This window comes from Octopus sinensis, linkage group LG1 (assembly GCF_006345805.1).
Source record: "Octopus sinensis linkage group LG1, ASM634580v1, whole genome shotgun sequence".
NCBI classification, from domain to species: Eukaryota; Metazoa; Mollusca; class Cephalopoda; order Octopoda; family Octopodidae; genus Octopus; species Octopus sinensis.
Genome location: NC_042997.1, coordinates 183,773,691 through 183,795,725, shown reverse-complemented (window position 1 = coordinate 183,795,725; position 22,035 = coordinate 183,773,691). Strand labels below are relative to the sequence as shown.

Here is a 22,035-nt window from a genome sequence, read left to right as displayed (position 1 = left end):
AGCAGGGGGTAATCATTGTATTAACATCCACTTTTCCATCATTGCGTGAATTGGTCAGTTTGTTGAAATTTTCAATATCTTGATGCCCTTCCTGTCATTGAACCTTACCTATTTCCAAGCAAAGTAATATCTCCTCATGACCAGTCATTTTCACAGAATACTAGAAACGAACGACACTGTTTATGACAATTATATTCATTCAATATGACAATTATACTCATTTACATCGATCATATATCAAGACAAGGACAGAAAGATGCCCATAGCTATAGGCATAACCAAATGATTGGTGTAGCAGCACCATATATTTCTTTACTACCCACAAGGGGCTAAACATAGAGGGGACAAACAAGGACAGACAGAGGGATTAAGTCGATTACATCGACCCCAGTGCGAAACTGGTACTTTATTTATCAACCCCAAAAGGATGAAAGGCAAAGTCGACCTTGGCGGAATTTGAACTTATAATGTAACGACAGACGAAATACCGCTAAGCATTTTTGCCAGCTTGCCACCTTCAATGTAACAGCACTATAGTCAACTGCTACAAAAGTAAAGGTGATGCTCTAGATACAAATAATTACAGAGGTATCAAGTTGTTGGATCAGGTAATGAAGGTCACGGAGAGGGTCATAGCCCAACTAATAAGGGAGAGAGTCAGTTTAGGTTCGTGCCAGGGAAAAGCACCACTGATGCTATATTTCTGGTAAGACAGCTGCAGGAGAAATACCTAGCCAAAGATAAACCTCTGTACTTGGCTTTTGTAGTTTTACCACTTATGGACTGGAAAGACCATAGTTGAAATGAGTACTCAATATGTATGATGAGTGCAGCTATGAAAAACAAGGGTCATGTGAAAATAACAAAGGTAATATATAGTTCACTTTTTTTTTATGTCAACATTTTCTTCCAATGTTTATTACACTAGTACATTTTTTTTTGTGAGGGTATTATGTGTAGGTGAGTTTTTTTTTTTCTTAAATAATAAATATTTATCTGTAATGATTTCATAAATTTATGCGTACCATTCGAATAGAAACTAATGTGAATGGAAGTGCCCACAAAAATTCATTCTCTATGTATTTCGCAAGTGCTTTCAAATGACAAAATTTAAGCAATTTGGCCGTACCAAATCGGTCAAATCTGCCAATGTTATCTTTTGGAAAGCTATCGAATAGATAGAAAATTGATGCTTTATGACGAACTATACTCATAGCAAAACCTTGCAGTTTTAAAATCACACCATGAATTCTTTGAAAGAATGCACTACTCAATGCATTATACAAAGTCTTCCTTTTCTCAGTTCCTTTACAGTCACTCATTATATTTCCATATGTTGGGTTGCTATATACAATTTGAAATGTGCATGAATTATCATATACCATAAATGTTGGTAAATGCCGGATTTCTAATGAATATGCATCGTTTATTGCTTGGCGTCTCTTCAGGCATTTTTCATGTAATTTACATCCGTTGACCAAAATCCGATCAAGTGTATGCTCATCCCATTCCTCAATATTGCTGAGTATTGTTTGAGTAATCATGCATAGAGCTGTCGTCAGATTTTGATGTCCTGGGAACTTAGCAATATATAGATATTTTGGTATGTTTCCATCATGAAAGCTAGCACCTAGTACATCTTTCTCCTTTGGATAACAAGCATAGTTTCTGGGAAATGCAAGATAAGGTTGTAAATATTCTGTTTCATAGGGCGTTAGAGGAGTTGCTGCTTGCCGAATAATTGGCCTGTTGAAAGTGAAAGTGAAATAATTGTTAATAATGAAACAACAGTAGTAAAATTTGTTGTTATTCTTGATCATTGAAATGTTTATTTATGTGTGGTGGGGGTTGACAAAGAGTAGGTAACAAAGATTCATACTGTGTGTCGTGATTATTGAAAAGGTGTCCTACTGTGATTAATTTGATAGGCTGGATCTTTTCTGTTTGAACGGCAGTTTTTTCTAGCGGTGTCATATGAAATTGTCACTCATAATTATGACCCTAGTATTGATCTATTGCATTTCAATGTTTTTTTCAGGGTTAGGGTTAGGGGTGGAGGGAAGGGTATCTTTTCTTCTTCAGAAATGTAAATAAACCCAATCTGTTTCTTAAACGAGGGACATATTCATACGGCACAGAATGTTTTCACCTCAATAGACGTCATTGATTGGTTGAAATTGCAGAAATTGAAGAAAAAGAACAACAAATATCTTACAAACGATATAATTTTCTCAATAAAGCCAAGAGAAAAAGATGTTTTATAAACACATTCTACCAGTATACGAAATTTAAAAGTGTTTAGTTACGTGGAAATTAATCTAAAAAACTGCCGTTCAAACCGAAAAGATCTGATAAGCTAGATTGAGTGAGAAAAATGAGTTACTGTGGTTGAGATAAATATTTCTCTTGGGATATTCTTGTAACTTCTTCATGTAGGAGAAACAGAAACATGGATACCTATTAAAGAAAACGATTTTTATGGTCTATTTGACCTATAAATAAAAACAAAAATTTCCTACACATGTGAATGAGAATACATAAAAGACAAGGGAACAGGAGATTATGCAAAATTATGCAATGAGCTTTAGTAGCTTACAGAAATTTCTGCTGCAACGAGCATTGCAAGCTAATCAATCAATGAAGACATTACATCAATTTGAAGTAGAGCGCTCTCAGATGAATACGACCATATAGATTTTCAAATTATAGGGCATACCATTATAATTTTTTTTCACAGATGTACATATAAATATATCTATATATACAGACACACACACATATATATATACATACATATACATATATATATATATATATATATACACACACACACATATAGATATATACATATATTCATAAATATATATATGTACATATACATATAAATATACGTACATATATACACACATATATATATATATATATATATATATATAATATATATATATATACGTACATATATACATACGTACATATATACATACATACATATATACATACACACACATATATATATATACGTACATATATACATACACATATATATATACGTACATATATACATACACACACATATATATATATATATTTATATATATATATACGTACACATATATATATATACGTACATATATATATCATCATCATCATCATCATCATCATCATTTAACGTCCGCTTTCCATGCTAGCATGGGTTGGACGGTTCAACTGGGGTCTGGGGAGCCCGAAAGCTGCACCAGTTCAGTCAGATCTGGCAGTGTTTCTACAGCTGGATGCCCTTCCTAACGCCAACCACTCCGAGAGTGTAGTGGGTGATTTTATGTGCCACCGACACAGGTGCCAGACGAGGCTGGCAAACGGCCACGCTCGGATGGTGTTTTTTATGTGCCACCGACACAGGTGCCAGACGAGGCTGGCAGACGGCCACGCTCGGATGGTGTTTTTATGTGCCACCGACACAGGTGCCAGACGAGGCTGGCAGACGGCCACGCTCGGATGGTGTTTTTATGTGCCACCAACACAGGTGCCAGACGAGGCTGGCAGACGGCCACGCTCGGATGGTGTTTTTATGTGCCACCGACACAGGTGCCAGATGAGGCTGGCAAACGGCCACGATCGGATGGTGCTTGTTACGTGCCCACAGCACGGAGGCCAGTCGATGCGGTACTGGCTACGGCCACGTTCGGATGGTTTTCTTATGTGCCACGTGCCACCGGCACTGGTACCACAAAGATACAAATTCCATTGATGTTCATCTATTTTGATTTGTTTTGATTTGATTTTCACTTGCCTCAACAGGTCTTCACAAGTGTCACAAGAAGGAAGGTATGCACAGGTGGACTGACTACGTCCCAGGTAGGGGCCATGGGTTATGGCCTGACTAGTCTTGCCGGGTCTTCGGATGGTGTTTTTATGTGCCACCGACACAGGTGCTAGATGAGGCTGGCGAACGGCCACGATCGGATGGTGTTTGTCATGTGCCCACCGCACTGACTACGGCACTGATGGATTTCTTGTGTGCCACAGGCACTGGTACCACAGGCACTGGTACCACAAGATACAAATTCCATTGATGTTCATCTATTTTGTCTATTTTGATTTGATTTGATTTGATTTTCACTTGCCTCAACCGGTCTTCACAAGTGTCACAAGAAGGAAGGTATGCACAGGTGGACTGACTAGTCTTGCCGGGTCTTCGGAAGGTGTTTTTATGTGCCACCGACACAGGTGCCAGATGAGGCTGGCGAACGGCCATGATCGGATGGTGTTTGTTATGTGCCCACAGCACGGAGGCCGGTCGATGCGGAACTGGCTACGGCCACGTTCGGATGGTTCTCTTGTGTGCCACCGGCACTGGTACCACAAAGTGTGTGCCACCGGCACTGGTACCACAAAGATACAGATTCCATTGATGTTCATCTATTTTGATTTGTTTTGATTTGATTTTCACTTGCCTCAACAGGTCTTCACAAGTGTCACAAGAAGGAAGGTATGCACAGGTGGACTGACTACGTCCCAGGTAGGGGCCATGGGTTATGGCCTGACTAGTCTTGCCGGGTCTTCGGATGGTGTTTTTATGTGCCACCGACACAGGTGCTAGATGAGGCTGGCGAACGGCCACGATCGGATGGTGTTTGTCATGTGCCCACAGCACGGAGGCCAGTCGATGCGATGAATAATGTACTTAAGTTGAGGCACCAGAATTTAGTATGGTATTATCCATACAATTTCGAAGTAAGGTGATTAAAATCAAAATAAACAACAAGGATATCTAGAGGTAATGCAGTACAATCATTTCATGCAACTCCATTTAATTGAACAATGCACTCACTGATATAATGATTGCATTGTTCAATTAAATTATTTTTATGTTACAGTTTACTGCACATATAGACATGCATACACATTGCTATGTCTGTTTTTTTTCTCTTTCGTCTCTCTCACTATTATTATTACAATTATTTTTTCCCTTTTACCACTTGCTTGTAAATATCTGATTTTTCCCTATTACCCCTTTTGTATTGTATCTTATTTTAATTTACTTTATTTTATTAAACCTTTTTTGATGTCCTTCCAAAAATTCTTCACACTGATGAGACTGACAATGCATAAATTTAATTATAATTACTATGATTATAATTTTTTTCTTACATATTTGTATTGTCCTTTGAAACACACATATGTATTGAATCCTATTTTGTATTAAATCTAATTTTGATGCAACACCATTTTCTCCTCCACTTTTCTAAAATTGTTTATGGTATATTTATACCTATAACAATATTTTTCAACTACTATTTTCATATGCTTATTACTTGCTCTGGCTGTATTTTTATGAATATGATGAATTTTTATTAGAAATCATTCTTTCTCTCTTTTTGGACCTCTCAAAAAGTTTGAATTGTTCTTTTTTGAACTTATTTTTTTCTCTCTCTCTCTCTCTCTCTATCATCATCATCATCATCATCGTCGTTTAGCGTCCGTTTTCCATGCTAGCATGGGTTGGACGGTTCAATTGGGGTCTGTGAAGCCAGAAGGCTTCATCAGGCCCAGTCAAATCTGGCAGTGTTTCTACGGCTGGATGCCCTTCCTAACGCCAACCACTCCGTGAGTGTAGTGGGTGCTTTTTACGTGCCACCCGCACAGGTGCCAGACAGAGCTGGCAAACGGCCACGAACGGATGGTGCTTTTTATGTGCCACCGGCACGAGGGCCAGGCGAGGCTGGCAACGGACACGAAACGGGGCGGTGCTGGCAACGGTCGCGAAACGGAAGGTTCTCTTACATGCCACCGGCACTGGTAACACATCTGCAATTTCCATTGATCGATTTCCATTCTGATCCTCACTTGCCTCAACGGGTCTTCACAAGTAGAGTTTCGACATGCCACTGGCACTGGTAACATATCTGCAATTTCCATTGATCGATTTCGATTCTGATCCTCACTTGCCTCAACAGGTCTTCACAAGTAGAGTTTTGTGTCCCAAGAAGGGAAGGTATGCATACGTAGGCTGGCTCCATCCCATGTAGAAGGCCACGGATTATGGACTCACTTGTCCTGCCGGGTCTTCTCGCGCACAGCACACTTCCAGAGAACTCTCTCTCTCTCTCTATATATATATATATATACACATATGAGTTCAGCAAAAATTTAGATTCATATGAATATGGTACTTAGGTTGTGGCACCAGAATTTAGCACCGTATTATCCATACAATTTCAAAATAAAGTGATTAAAATCAAAATAAGCAACAAGGATATCCAGATGTAATGCAGTACGATCATTTCATGCAACTCCATATAATTGAACAATGCAACCATTACATCAATTTAAATGTAGAGCAATCCTCAGCTGCACAAAGACATAGAATTTAATTAAATTAAAACAGATGGACACATTAGTATACTTTTACCTAAAATCTCCAAAAAGTTAAGGAGATAAAGAACATGCTGCCTTTCCTTCCACTTAGAAGCTACTAAGTTATCACGAAGAAAGACTTGTTACAGATTTTGCTTGTCACTTTTATATGGGGTCAGTTTTAATTTATAGACTAGTTTTATCATTTAAATTGATGTAAAGGCTGCATTGTTCAATTAAATGGAGTTGTGTGAAACGATCATACTGCATTACCTCTGGGTATCCTTGTTGTTTATTTTAACACATATATACATATAAAATATATATGTATATATTGTAGCAAGTCTTAAGAAACCTTTATCAGCGGTAATATGATGTTGTAGTAATGTTGGCTGAATAGGTATAACTATTAGTTTCCCATTGGTTAAAATTACTGCCCATATCTGAATTCTAAGATGCATATTTCGTGAAAGATTTCTCTTTGACGAAAGTTATAATTCAAATATGGGCAGTAATTTTAACCAATGGGAAATCTAATAGTTATATCTATTCTGCCAAAATGACCATGACATCATATTACCGCCAGTAAAGGTTTATTAAGACTTGCTACATAAGCCCTTCCATTTCTATTTTTAAATAGCAGGAAATATTGTTTTATAATTTTGAACAAATTAATAAAAAAAGAAGCTTGAATTTTGATAACAATCATCTGTATTGATATATCTGAGACCTCCTTCAGTCACGACACTGACCATGGGATTGCACCGAGAAAGTTACCCTCCCAGGCACAAGTCCGGGCAAGGTTGTTTATGGAAGACCAGCAGTCACCCATGCATACCAGCATCCCCTCTCCACACCACCAGTGTCATCCAAGGGAAAGGCAAAGGCTGATACAGCTTGGCACCCGTGACATCGCAACTCGTTTCTACAGCTGAGTGAACTGGAGCAATGTGAAGTAAAGTGTCTTGCTCAAGAACACAACATGTAGCCCAGTCTGGGATTCGAGCTCACAACCTCACGATCGTAAGCTCAATGCTCTAACCACTGATCCATGCACCTTCACTATGTGTGTGTGTGTGTGCAGGCACATTCTCAAACATACATCATCATCATCATCATTTAGCGTCTGCTTTCCATGCTAGCATGGGTTGAACGGTTCAACTGGGGTCTGGGAAGCCAGGAGGCTGCACCAGGCCCAGTCTGATCTGGCAGTGTTTCTACGGCTGGATGCCCTTCCTAACGCCAACCACTCCATGAGTGTAGTGGGTGCTTTTTACGTGCCACCCGCACAGGTGCCAGACGGAACTGGCAAATGGCCACGAACGGATGGTGCTTTTACGTGCCACCGGCACGGGGGCCCGGCGAGGTTGGCAACGGACACGAACGGATGGTGCTTTTACGTGCCACCGACACGGGGGCCAGGCGAGGTTGGCAACGGACACGAGCGGATGGTGCTTTTACGTGCCACCGGCACGGGGGCCAGGCGAGGCTGGCAACGGACACGAACGGATCGTGCTTTTTACGTGCCACCGGCACGAGGCCAGACGGGGCAGCGCTGGCAACGGTCACGAATGGATGGTTCTCTTACGTGCCACCGGCACTGGTAACTCAGCTGCAATTTCCATTGATCGATTTCACACCATTTTTGTCACTTTCAATCTATTGCAATTGTACTGTTGGTTGGGTTTTCCATAATCAATTCTTCTCCAATACTATGAATCCCTGGTCAACACAATCCTTTATATGTGAAATGCAAATTCTTGAGATCAGTCCTCACCACTTCACCCTAATTCTTTCTTGATCTCTCTTTCCCAAAGGATCCGTTCACTTTAAGCATGCAGCATTTCTTTATATAGTTGTCATCCTCCACACACATGTCCATACCAGTGCAGTCATCTCTCTTTTAATCAGTTTTTCTCTCAGCTCTTTACCCCTTTAGTGTTCAGAATACGCTGTTAAATGTAATACTTTTTCACTCAAATTGTTTTGAATTAATCATGCATTATCTTATAGCTTTGAGGTTTCAATGATGTGATTGTTTATTTTCAGAATGGCATTGTAGGTTAGGAGTGAGAGGCTAGATATCGCCAGTTTGAATATAAAACATGTAGAATATATTGGGCCGGATTTGGCCGGTTTAAACACTAAAGGGTTAATACTCTGTCATTCATGCATGCTAACATACTTTTGTGTGTGTGTGTGTGATAAATAGACACATAAACCTCATAAAGCTATCAGATTCTATACAACTCTTTATATCTGGCTCTGTTAATTTTGATATTTGTATGGATCTCAACTCACCATAGATTTAAGACATCAGAACTAATTCCCAAATTCATCTGGAAAAGAATATAAAATTAATTAATTTTATCAACTGCTTACCAATATTACTAGAAATGTGCTATGAAACATAACTGTGTAAAATGACCTAACAACTTTAACACCCTTAAAGTTTACGGGGCTTGGGGAAATACCTTTATTGACAAGTAATATTAGCACAATCAATATGTATATTTCAATTAAGAATCAAAGATAGGTTCCATATTTTATTTTCCAGTAATTTTGCTGAAGAATTACATTATTTTGCGTATTAGTGGAGGCATGGTTTTGGACTTATGATTGTAAGATTGTGGTTTCAATTCCTGGACCGGGTAATGCATTGTGTTCCTGAGCAAAACACTTCATTTCATGTTGCTCCAGTCCACTCAGCTGGCAAAAATGAGTTATTCTGCAAAAGACAGGGGTCCCTTCAGGTAGGGAATTTATACACCATGAAAACGAGGAAACCAGCCATTACAAATCAGCATGACTTCAGGAGGTAACCATTACCATTTTTTTTTACTTTTACTTTGTGTATTCCAATTTTAGAATAATTACATAGCATCTATGAGTGTTGTAAGGAGTTATTAAAAGACTTGGTGACAAGGAAGGCCATGTAGTTGTAAAACAGTCATAGATAAACCATCCAACCCATGTCAGAATAGAAAATTGGACATAAAAATGCTGCTACACATGGTAAATTACAATGAAATCACATCTAGATGTACAAGTTGGTTTCTTACCTCTGCACAAAGCTAATGTTTTAATCATATTGCATTACTTATTTTATTGACCTCAGAGTCACATTGGATAAAGTCCCAAAGGGTTTTAAATGAAGAAACTAGAAGGATGATAGTGCTTTATCATAAGGCATTTTAATGTCTTAGCTATCATTGTCTCTCTAATAAGGTGTCATATTTTATCTTTTTAAGGTAAGTATAATGCCTCAGATTTATAAGGAGAAGAAAATTGATTAATGCTCATATCTGCTCTAATATTATTATTCTACAACTAAACTTAAGATATGTCTGAGTATGGGAATATATTTTCAATGTATAAGAATGCTTTCATACAAGGATTTATCTGGTTATCATGCTTTATAGTATCCTATGTAATTCACGATACAATATTTATTTCTCTAAAAAAAACTATAGAATATTTTTCACTAAAGAAAGTGACATAGTTAACTGCATGCGTTTTAGAATATTATTGGTACCATTTTGTAGTTTCTTGAGTGATGAAAGGACAGTCAGCTCTGGAAGGATTTAAAAGCCAAGAACTAAGATTCAGATTGGATACTTGCAAGTAATATAATAAAATGCTGTGAAGGCTTGTGGCTTAATGGTTATGGTATTCAGCTTGACCCTGGGAGACAAATTCTCAATGCACAATACCACATTTCTGAGAGTGACACTCATGGCAGGTCTTCCAGGTGCATTCTTCTGCTTTTGAAGTGCCCGTATATGTATGTGTGTGTATGTTTGTGTGTCTGTGTTTGTCCCCCCAACATCGCTTGACAACCGATGCTGGTGTGTTTAAGTCCCCGTAACTTAGCGGTTCTGCAAAAAGAGACCGATAGAATAAGTACTAGGCTTACAAAGAATAAGTTCTGGGGTCGATTTGCTTGACTAAAGGCAGTGCTCCAGCATGGCCACAGTCAAATGACTGAAACAAGTAAAAGAGAGAGTATGCCAGTTGAAACATTGACTACACAGACCCATACAACAGTTGTGAGTTCCATTCCTGGCAGCTAATTGCATCCTTGAACAAGACACTTTATTTCACATTGTTTCAGTCCACTTAGCTGGTAAAAATGAGTAGTACTTGTGTTTCAATGGGCCAGCCTTGTCACACTCTGTGTGCTGAATCTCCCCGAGAACTACATTAAAGGTACATGTGTTTGTGGAGTGCTCAGCCACTTGCACATTAATTTTACAGGGAGGCTGTTCCACTGACTAGATCAACTGGAACCCTCATTGCTGTAACTGACAAAGTGCCAGTAAGTAATAGTACAATGATTGATTATGTCTTATTTCTTTACTACCCACAAGGGGCTATACACAGAGGGGACAAACAAGGACAGACAAACGGATTAAGTCGATTATATCGACCCCAGTGCGTAACTGGTACTTAATTTATTGACCCCGAAAGGATGAAAGGCAAAATCAACCTTGGCAGAACTTGAACTCAGAACGTAGCGGCAGACGAAATACCTATTTCTTTATTGCCCACAAGGGGCTAAACATAGAGGGGACAAACAAGGACAGATAAATGGATTAAGTCGATTATATCAACCCCAGTGCGTAACTGGTACTTATTTAATCGACCCCTGAAAGGATGAAAGGCAAAGTCGACCTCGGCAGAATTTGAACCCAGAATGTAATGGCAGACGAAAATGGCATTTTGCTCGGTGTGCTAACATTTCAGCCAGCTCGCCACCCTATGCTTGATTATTTCTTCTCACTTATAACTTTTGCAATAAACTTCTACAAGTTCACAGTTGATAACAATAGTTTATAAAAATCTGTACTTCAAAGTTTTCACAAAGGTAATTTATGACATTAGTCATTAGTATTTTACTATTATGTTTTTTTGTTTGTTCTTTCTTGAGCCATGCCTGGCTCATAAGGGCCGGTTTCCTGGTTTCATTGGCATATAGCTTCCCCACCTGGACGGGACGCCGGTCCGTCACAGGTGAGCTGCAAGATACAGGAGGAAAGAGTGAGAGAAAGTTGTAGCGAAAGAGTCAGCAGAGGTTCGCCATTACCTTCTGCTGGAGCCGCATGGAGCTTAGGTGTTTCGCTCATAAACACACACATCGCCCAGTCTGAGATTTGAACCTGCAGTCCCTTGACTGCGAGTCTGCTGCTCTAACCACTAGGCCTATAATATGAGGTGGTATCAAAAGGTTCCTGGACTAGTTATCTCTTATTATAAAAGGCAGATTTTATCTGCCTCCCTTTGGGAGTTATACAAATCTACAATATAGGATTTCTTCAATTACAATTTACCTTGCATTTTTAACAGTACAATGCATCGCGTCATGCCAGGTCCAGTTTTTAAAATTTAAACTCCAGTTAAGCAAAATTTACAGAAAACTCACATTCTGGTGTGTGTGTCAAATGCTTTTCTTAGTCTGGTTTACAGCACACGCAAACGCACACACACAGTGGGCAACGAATAAAATGAAAGTAATTGACTTACTGTAGTGAGTGATTCTTTCACTCTGCCTCCCACTTCCTCTTTCCACACAGACACGCAAATATATAAATAAAATTGTAAGCTAACGTGCGTGTGTGTGAGTGGGTGTGTGTGGGTGTGCGCGTGTGTGTGTGTGTGTGAGGGTGCGTGTGTGTGTGTGTGTGTGTGTGTGTGCGTGAGTGTGTGACAGGAAAGTTTTTTATGACGAATATAACACCTATATCCAAGTAGCAGAAAGATAAGACAGTAAGGTGTGATTTGAGGGAGATTTGGCTGCTATTTCTACCATGTCTAGCTGCCATGTAGGGGTCTCCCTCATAGGCTCATACATACATATATACATAGATAAGACAGTAAGGTGTGATTTGGGGGAAATTTGGCTGCTATTTCTACCAGGTCTAGCTGCCATGTAGGGGTCTCCCTCATAGGCTCATACATACATATATACATAGATAAGACAGTAAGGTGTGATTTGGGGGAAATTTGGCTGCTATTTCTACCAGGTCTAGCTGCCATGTAGGGGTCTCCATCATAGGCTCATACATACATATATACATAGATAAGACAGTAAGGTGTGATTTGGGGGAAATTTGGCTGCTATTTCTACCAGGTCTAGCTACCATGTAGAGGTCCCCCTCATTGGCTCATATATATATACATACATAAGACAGTAAGGTGTGATTTGAGGGAGATTTGGCTGCTGTTTCTACCAGGTCTGTTAGGCCTTCTCATGTAAACTCAAGCTTTCTCATGCCTTCAACATATGACCAAAGCAGAGAATGTATTCTTTTATTCTTCTGCTTTTTCCAGCCATTGGTCTGTGGCCATGCTGGGGCAATGCCTTGAAGAATTGTAGTTTAATGAATCAACTCCAGTTTTATTTTTGTAAGCATTGTACTTATTCTATCTGTTTCCTTTGTCAAACCACTAGGTGACAGGGATGTAAACAAACCAACATTCGTTGTCAAGCAGTGGTGGAGGACAATCACAAGCACAGACACGCACACACACACACATACATGCATACACATATACACACATACATTCCCGTTACATATATATATATGTGTGTATATATATATTGCAGCGTAGAAGGTGTTTGTAAGCCATTTAAGAAACACACAAAAACCGTTACATTCACTTCAACATTTAAATTTAATTTGCCAAAATATTTTCGTCGCTTTGAGACCGCGACCTGTTCACTGACAAAAATATCGTGCTAACAGGTCGCGGTCTCAAAGCGACGAAAATATTTTGACAAATTAAATTTAAATGTTGAAGTGAATCTAACGGTTTTTGTGTGTTTCTTAAATGGCTTATAAACACCTTCAACGCTGCAACTGTTTTCGTTCCAGCACACGATCTCAGATCAAGTCACTTGCTATGCAAGTACATCTCTGTATATATATATATATGTATATTGGTAAAAACAGTAAGATAACAAAAGAAAGAAAGAGACCTCAATATTATGTAAATAGAGGAAATCTTTATATATAAAAGTGAGGTTGTGTGTCTGTCTCCTACGATTTAGATTCCTAACTACTCCCACATTTTGCGGTGCAGTTTAACCAAAACCGGGTATCTTATAGTCGTGATTCATATCGAGACCGTCTGGGTATTAGCGCGCGTCTACGATGAGTCTACGATTTAAAAAAAAATTTACCATCAATTTTTCCCATTTTTAATCCATTTTTGACATATATAAGGGAAGTAACTCTCTAAAATTTATTATTAAATCTCAGAACGTAAAAAGCTACAGTAACACCCCTCCCCCTTTGTGGTTAGCCATATTGAGATGGCTATTATACTTTACATCTCTAAAAATGCTTATATAATTATTTCCCTTACAAACCCGAGCAACGCCGGGCGATACTGCTAGTGTTTAATAAAAAATAACTTATTTACCTAAGTTTAACATCTCCTTCAAAATAGACACCTTGCACAGCAATACACTGGTCCCAGCGTTCCTGTCACTTTTGGAATCCAGCATGGAAGTTGTTTTCTGTAAGCAAGTCAAGGACCTTCTGCAATTTGCTCTAGATCTCAACAACAGTGTTAAAACAGTGACCATTGAGCTGCATTTTCTTCTTGGGGAAGAGATGGAGGCCTGCAGGTACCAAATCTGGTGAACAGGGTAGATGTGGAAGTGATACCATGTTATTTTTTATGAGGAACTCATGAGTGAAGAGAGCTTGGTGATGGTGCATTGGCGCTCTGAGAAATCCAATTCTTTGTGCTCCACGAATCCAGTAGCTTTTGCCAAATGCCCTCCATCAAATGCTTCAAAATGTCATAGTAGAACTTTTGATTGATGGTTTGACCCTGGAGAGGGGGACAAGTTCTCAATACCACATTTCTGAGAGTGACGCTCATGGCAGGGCCTTCCAGGGACATTCTTCTGCTTTTGAAGTACCCATGCCAGTTGAAACAATGCCTGCACAGATCCATATGTTTCTTTATTACCCAGAAGGGGCTAAACATAGAGGGGACAAACAAGGACAGACAAAGGGATTAAGTTGATTACATCAACCCCAGTGCGTAACTGGTACTCAATTTATCGACCCCAAAAGGATGAAAGGCAAAGTCAACCTCGGCGGAATTTGAACTCAGAACGTAATGGTAGACGAAATACATATTTCTTTATTACCCACACGGGGCCAAACAAGGACATACATAGGTATTAAGTCGATTACATTGACCCCAGTGTGTAACTGGTACTTAATCTATTGACCCCGAAAGGATGAAAGGCAAAGTCGACCTCACAGGAATTTGAACTCAGAACGTAACTGCAGATGAAATATGGCTACACATTTCGCCCAGCATGCTAACGTTTCTGCCAGCTCGCTGCCTTCCCTGCACAGACCCATATGACAGACCAACAATATGAGCAATGTCATTGATTGTCTTCTGATGATTCTCATGCAGAAGATGATGAATTTTCTCCACACTTCCAGGGGTGATGCTTATGGCAGGTCTTCTAGATCACTCATCATCTTCCAGGGATGCTCTTCCATTTCTAAAGCACCTGTGCAGCTTGAAACATTCTTTTACTCTTTTACTTGTTTCAGTCAATTTGACTGCGGCCATGCTGGAGCATCGCCTTTAGTAGAGCAAATCGATCCCAGGACTTATTCTTTGTAAGCCTAGTACTTATTCTATCGGTCTCTTTTGCCGAACTGCTAAGTTATGGGGATGTAAACACAACAGCATCGGTTGTCAAGTGATGTTGGGGGTGGAGAGACAAACACAGACACTCACATATATATACATATATACAACGGGCTTCTTTCAGCTTCCGTCTACCAAATCCACTCACAAGACCTTGGTCGGCCCGAGGCTATAGTAGGAGACACTTGGCCAAGGTACCACGCAGTGGGAATGAACCCAGAACCATGTGGTTGGTAAGCAAGCTACTTACCACACAGCCACTCCTGCAACTATGATATGATCCATTGCCTCATCTCTGTAAGCTTGCTGAAGCATACTCAGTGACTCTAGCAGACTTCCCAAGTTTAATTCAAAATTTTTGATTAGCTCTTTGTTCCTGTTCATGACAAAAATCACAGACTACAGCATTCGTGTGATCACAAAAACACAAATTTCACAACTTGCGAAGTAAACAGTGAAGTCACTCAGCACATTTCCTCATGAAGGTCACTGCACATGCAACCGTGTGCTGCCATCTGTTGGCGTGCTAAAGAATTAGTCAGGAAAAATTTTGATACTCGTAATTCAATCAATTATAATTTAAAGTAAATTAGGCAAAATATTTCAAGGGTGAAGAATTGGCATCCATTATATATGTTTTGTATCTACTTTCTTTTATTGTCTTTTTGATCTCCATCTAAACAACATCCAGATCATCATTGTTTAATGTCCGCTTTCCATGCTAGCATGGGTTGGATGATTTGACAGAGGTCTGGTGAACCAGATGGCTGCACCAGACTCCAATCTGATCAGGCACGTAAAAAGTACCATCCGAACGTGGTCGATGCCAGCGCCACCATGACTGGCTTCTGTGCCGGTGGCACGTAAAAAGCACCAACCAATCGTGGCCACTGCTAGCATCCCCTAGCACCTGTACCAGTGGCAGGTAAAAAGCACCCACTACACTCACGGGGTGGTTGGCATTAGGAAGGGCATCCAGCTGTAGAAACACTGCCAGATCAGACTGGAGCCTGGTGCAGCCTCCTGGCTTCCTAGATCCCGGTCGAACCATCCAACCCATGCTAGCACGGAAAACGGACGTTAAATGATGATGATGATTAATCGAAGTATACGGTATTATATATCCATTATGGCCGATCAGAGATGGCAGTTATAACTGTCATATCTGAAGAGCACAGACTATTACCTAATAATTCCATTGAATTCCCTGTGCGAAACCAGTTGCTAAGATCAACTGCTATGGATATATAATACTGTACACTTAGATTATTATACCCACTCTACTGACAAATATATTAGTGCATTTTTTCCTGACTTATGGATTCTCAGATGGCTATATCACCATCATCATTTAATGTCTAGCAAGAGAGAGAGGGCGGGGAGAGAGAGAGAGAGAGAGCTAGGCAATGTCTGTTGCTCTTGATCCCAGTCTAGTTTTTAATTTCTAACTTGTTGGGTCGATGCAGTTTAGCCAGTGCCTTAGTAGATAACAGTACAAAATCTTGGCGGGCCTTTGGAATTAGTAGAAGTGGTTCTAATTTAGATTGTATTCAAAGTTTGAGAAATTAGAAACAATCTTTAGAAGTGGACACATCAATGGAAAGCTACAGCTGGTCAAATCATTTCAGGCAGCTGACCAAAGTGTCATGGATATACTGCTGTTATCTAGTCTATACCAATTTCTTTTTTTTTTATCTTCTTTTAGTAAAGACTTTATGTCATGAATAGCATCATATAGCACAATGGAGTGGCACAGCTGGTTGCTATAGCAAACTATAGAACTAAAGAATTACTAAAGAGAAGGATACTATTAATACTGAATTTAAACCAGTCCAGCAACTTCTTGCACTATTATTGAAACACTCAAATCAGTCATTAGAAAAAAAAAAAAGAAAAGCGAGCAATGCATATTTAAATATTCTTTTATTTTAGCATGTGAAAAAAATATGCAGAAAATCTATATATCAAGTCAATTTGAATGATTGGTTGATGTGTCTATGACAGGAAATCATTAATATTATTAATCATCATAGTACAAAATTTCAACCTACTTGTTTGGAGCAATACGACACAAGTATTGTACAATGTTGGCAGACTTTTTGACCTTGCAACACATTGTGCATTCTTTCTTGTGAATGAAAATGCAATCTCACTTATGAAAACCCACAAAGTAATTATCAGTTTTCATTTCAACAATAAATAGAACAAAGATGCATTCTATAGTCACTTGCTCACTGCAGCTCTTCATTTTATTGCGATTTTCATTAAATCATAGGAATAATAAACCCCTATCTTGCCCAGGATATTAATCGTCTGGAAACCGTTCAGAGACATGCAACCAAGAGAATACCCTCCATCAGGCATTTGCCATATTCTGAACGCCTTACTTCCCTGGGCATGGACACATTGAAACTCCGACGTCTGGCAGCTGACTTGGCAGACACCCATAAAATTATTAACCATCTTACTAACAATAACTCTGAGCACTCAAACTCCATCTGTTTAACACCCGTGAACATATTTACAAAGTTAGAAAACAGCACAGCTCCCATGACTTTCGGAAACATTTTATCACGCTAAGAGTTGCTGAAGCATGGAACAAACTGCCAGCATCAGTTGTTAGTTGCCGGAGCACTGCATCCTTCAAAACTTCCATGCTTCCTGAGATTCGCCAACACTACACCTGATTTTCTCCCTCCATACACACGCAAGCATGTATCTGACTCATATACTGTTCACTTCCCAGTACATTACTGCATATGCTTTATACGTATTTTCGACAAGTTGTGGTGCATCTGAGCACTGTATACAATAATTTCATTAAATTATAACTTATTGTTAAAATACTAGTTTACTCTTTGTTTCAGTCATTTGACTGCGGCCATGCGGGAGCACCGCCTTTAATCGAGCAACTCGATCCCGGGACTTATTCTTTGTAAGCCCAATACTTATTCTATTGGTCTCTTTTGCCGAACCGCTAAGTGACGGGGACATAAACACACCAGCATCGGTTGTCAAGCAATGCTAGGGGGACAAAGACAAACATACACGCACACACACATACATATATACATACATACGACGGACTTCTTTCAGTTTCCGTCTACCAAATCCACTCACAAGGCTTTGGTCGGCCCGAGGCTATAGTAGAAGACACTTGCCCAAGATGTCACGCAGTGGGACTGAACCCGGAACCATGTGGTTGGTAAACTCCTGCGCCTATTGATTTGTATTATTGTTTATCACTATTAAAGATTTACGAAAGTATTGAGCTGGCTGAATGGTTAGAGCACTGGAAAAACTGCTTTCCAGCATTTGTTCTCTTTACATTCTATGTTCAAATCCCGCCAGGATCAACTTTACCTTTCATCCACTCCACCATGTTTACTTTCCCTTTCATCCCTTCAGTACCATCCATTCTTCCAGCATCAACTTTGCGTCAATAAAATAAAGTACTAGTCAAGTACTGGGGTTGATGGTATTGACTAATCCCTTCCCCTCAAAATTGTTGGTCTTGTGCCTAAGTTAGAAATCATCATTAAAGTCATACCAATTATTGCTGAAGTTATAACTGAAGTTTAAAATTCACAAGGCTGAATAAAAAGCCACAGTATGGTGATATGAAATCGTCTTTGTCAAATATCAATATATAGGTTTTTAACAAAAACGACAAAATCGTAGTAGTATAAATAGTTACAGAGTAGGCGTTACGTATAAAGTATGGTGTGATGAATTTGAACTTCCATCATATCATAGGTATGAATATTCTATTGCCATAACACTATAAGGTCTAAATGACACACCTATTCGATACTAATATTAAATTTTATGAAAGTTTGTGCAGTTTGCCAGCAATCTTGTAAAATGACAATATTCTAAAAAATGTATATGTTTATATACTATATATCCAAGACTTGGACCACGGGCTATACGTCCCCTGCACAATTCAAGATCACAACATACATGTACACTGCAACATAATTTCTTTTCCTCAACAGGCCTTGCCCTATTTAACATTGTCCCGAGGGAGATCAAAGAGGAAAAGGATCCCATCAACTTTAAACAGAGTCTGGATAGATTCCTTCAAAGAATACCAGATAAGCCACCCATAATTGGATACAACTCACCCAACAAGAACTCACTACCTGAACAAAACTGGATACAACTCACCCAACAAGAACTCACTACTTGAACAAAACTTGACTTAAACAGGATTCGAATAATCCTATCAGGTGGTGCTATTAAGTTAGACATGGCCTGGACCAATCTTTGGTCGAAACATATCTAAGTTTATATGAAAATAAAATAGTTGTAGAATTTTTAGAAAATAAGGTCACAGATAAATAGTTTATTTGTGAATATTAAGAACAGAAGAAACTGCTATCACTAACATTTCCTAAATTACACACTTCAGTAAGAAATTTGAAATGAAATTTGCTACAATGTCCTGTCTGGGTGTCTTTAATCTAGTTTCAGAACACAATACATAGAAGTTTTTCCGTTGAACTTTGTGGTGTGCGACGAGTTAAAGGGCTTGGTGCTACATTGTTTCTCTCTCTCTCTCTCTCTTTCTTCCCCAGAAATGGTTTTAATTCAATTTTAGCAGAAAGATTTGGAAGAAGTAGAATAAAGTTCTTCCGTAATTTTCTTTCATGCAAATAAATGTTTATGCTAATTTAAGAATTTGTCAGCAAATTCTTATGAAATGACAATGTTCTAAAAGATTTACATTTTAGATGGAAATAAAATTTATAATAAACATTATATCTATTCAAGTTATAGAAATTCATAAAGGAACTTGTAATAAAAAAGCCTAATATTAAAAATTAAAGCTGTTTATTACAATGTACTTGTCTTCAAAAAGCAGAATTCCTACCTTGTTGAACGGCATGTTGCACTTTGGTTAGATAAACTTAAAATAAATAAATTTAAAAAAAAGGTTCTCGAAGAACGAGAAGAATTTGAATTTTAAAATTTAAAGATTATTTGGATAAAACTGGGGATATAACGCTCAGAAAATCAAATTTCTTTTCGTAAAACTCCAAATTTCCGAAATGATAAAGTCCCCTACTGTCTTTGAGTCGGTGGAGTCCGTTACCTTGAAATGCTGTTTCTATTCAACGTCACAATGACCTCATAAACCTATTTACGTTTCAAGTCTAATTAACTTCAAATAGAGAGAAAGAAAGAAAGAAAGTTTCTAGCAATTGCTTCTGTTTTTCATTTCGTTCTCTCTACCATCAACACGACCTCTTTTTTTTAATTGTCAATAATACTTTTTTACACGGCAATTGATTACCACGAATTACTTGTCTTACGATACCCGTCACGATGCAAACTTTATACCCAAACTAAGTTTGCAGTGAAGAGTAGGTTATAAGGAAACTAGTTGTAATCCACGCCGGAAATTAGTAAGTATAAACAGTCCAAAAGTTTAATAAGTTTGTAGTTTCTGTAAGTTCATGGTCTTGAGTTCAAATACAGACCGAAGTCATTTATGCATTTCGTTTCTCAAAGGGACGAACCCAATCAACTATAACTTCACCTCACCACCTTTGTTAAAAAGGGGGAAATAACGCAAATTACTATTAAGTAATGAACGTTAGTAAGAAATAGCATCAACTAACTACACATTAAGTTGTATAGTTGCAGTGAATACTTACGACGTGTCAATTTATCTAACATTTTCTGTTATCCAAAAATGCAGGACTAGATATATAAAAATGCACGCCAATTCAGTTCAGCTAAATCATCTTGAAGACCTACTGATGAGTTTTTCTAGTTCTAGAAAATTAGGGAAATATTTTATGAAGTATTCCATAGCAATCTATATTTGATTAACTGTAAAGAGCCACAGCTGGTAACATTCATGCTTTGCAACGTAGGTGGCAGATGAAACGATAATGTGTTTGTTCGATATGCCAGAAATAGCAACCAAATTTTCCTCAAACTACATCCACCTACTTAAAATGAGAGACGTATGGTCAATGTAGCTCTAGACGCGCAATGTTTGAGTAACAAACGGAATGGCTACTCGATCCTACCCCTCCACATACATACATTATATATCTCTCTCTCTCTCTTTCTTTCTATATATATATATATATATATATGTACAGGGTGCGGCAAAAATACCTCCCACATTTTAAACATTCACCTATGTTTTGCTAATGAACTTATGCAAGTGTCAATGATGTTTTCATTTAGCTAATGAACAGAAACTAAGCTTTTGTTTAAACAACAGTAAAATTAATTTTTCATAAATGTTGTTTCTTTTTCCTTTTGTGAACCTTTCAAATGTGGGAGGTATTTCTACCGCACCTGTACATACACACACATATACATACAATATATATATATATGGTCTTATGGCTAAGTAATCAGGACGCGGAAGAGGACTTGCCCCTAGGCATGTGTCACAGAAAACCCTTTTCCAAGGAAAATCTTGTATCTTTAAACTTTGGCATAGAGGGCCATGATCGCCAGCGTCTGTAGACTTGGCATGTCCATCGATTGATCGAACAATCGTAGACTTCCCTGTCATATTAGACATATGAGGGTTCTGCAATTTCTTACACAAGTTTGTATGGCGATCAAATCTCTGTACTGTTCGTTAGCTCCGTGAAATCGATATTGCCAATACATGTGCACGGTGTGTCACATGTCAGATGTCGAATTGATCGCAGAGTGTTTTGCTCAATCGAACCTACGACGATCTCACGATCGTGTGAGCAATACTAACCACTGGGTCACGCCCCTTCTCTCTCACCCACACATAAAAACAAACATTGGATCTTTTCGCTTTGACCGGCAGATTCTACCAGTATACGAAGTTTAAAAGTGTTTAGTTTACAAAGTTTAAGAGTGTTTAGTTACAAAGAAATTATTTTAAAAATCTGCCGGTCAAAGCGAAAAGATCCCAAACATTAATTGAAGAGTCACTAACAGTAGTGTAGCTGGCGGGTAGGGGCAACGGTCCGCTCCGGGCGA

The 22,035-nt window shown here is 38.7% G+C and overlaps 1 protein-coding gene across 1 annotated transcript; it reads right to left on the bottom strand.

Moving 5' to 3' along the window:
* Positions 1–877: 877 nt before the first annotated feature.
* LOC115230483 lies at positions 878–20,184 on the bottom strand. Its single transcript, XM_029800678.2, has 3 exons — positions 19,922–20,184; positions 8,659–8,696; positions 878–1,746 (listed from the first exon to the last, which is right to left on the bottom strand). The coding sequence occupies exons 1-3, from the start codon at positions 19,934–19,936 to the stop codon at positions 1,008–1,010; spliced, it is 792 nt and encodes a 263-aa protein (XP_029656538.1). The 5' UTR covers positions 19,937–20,184; the 3' UTR covers positions 878–1,007.
* Positions 20,185–22,035: the final 1,851 nt, after the last annotated feature.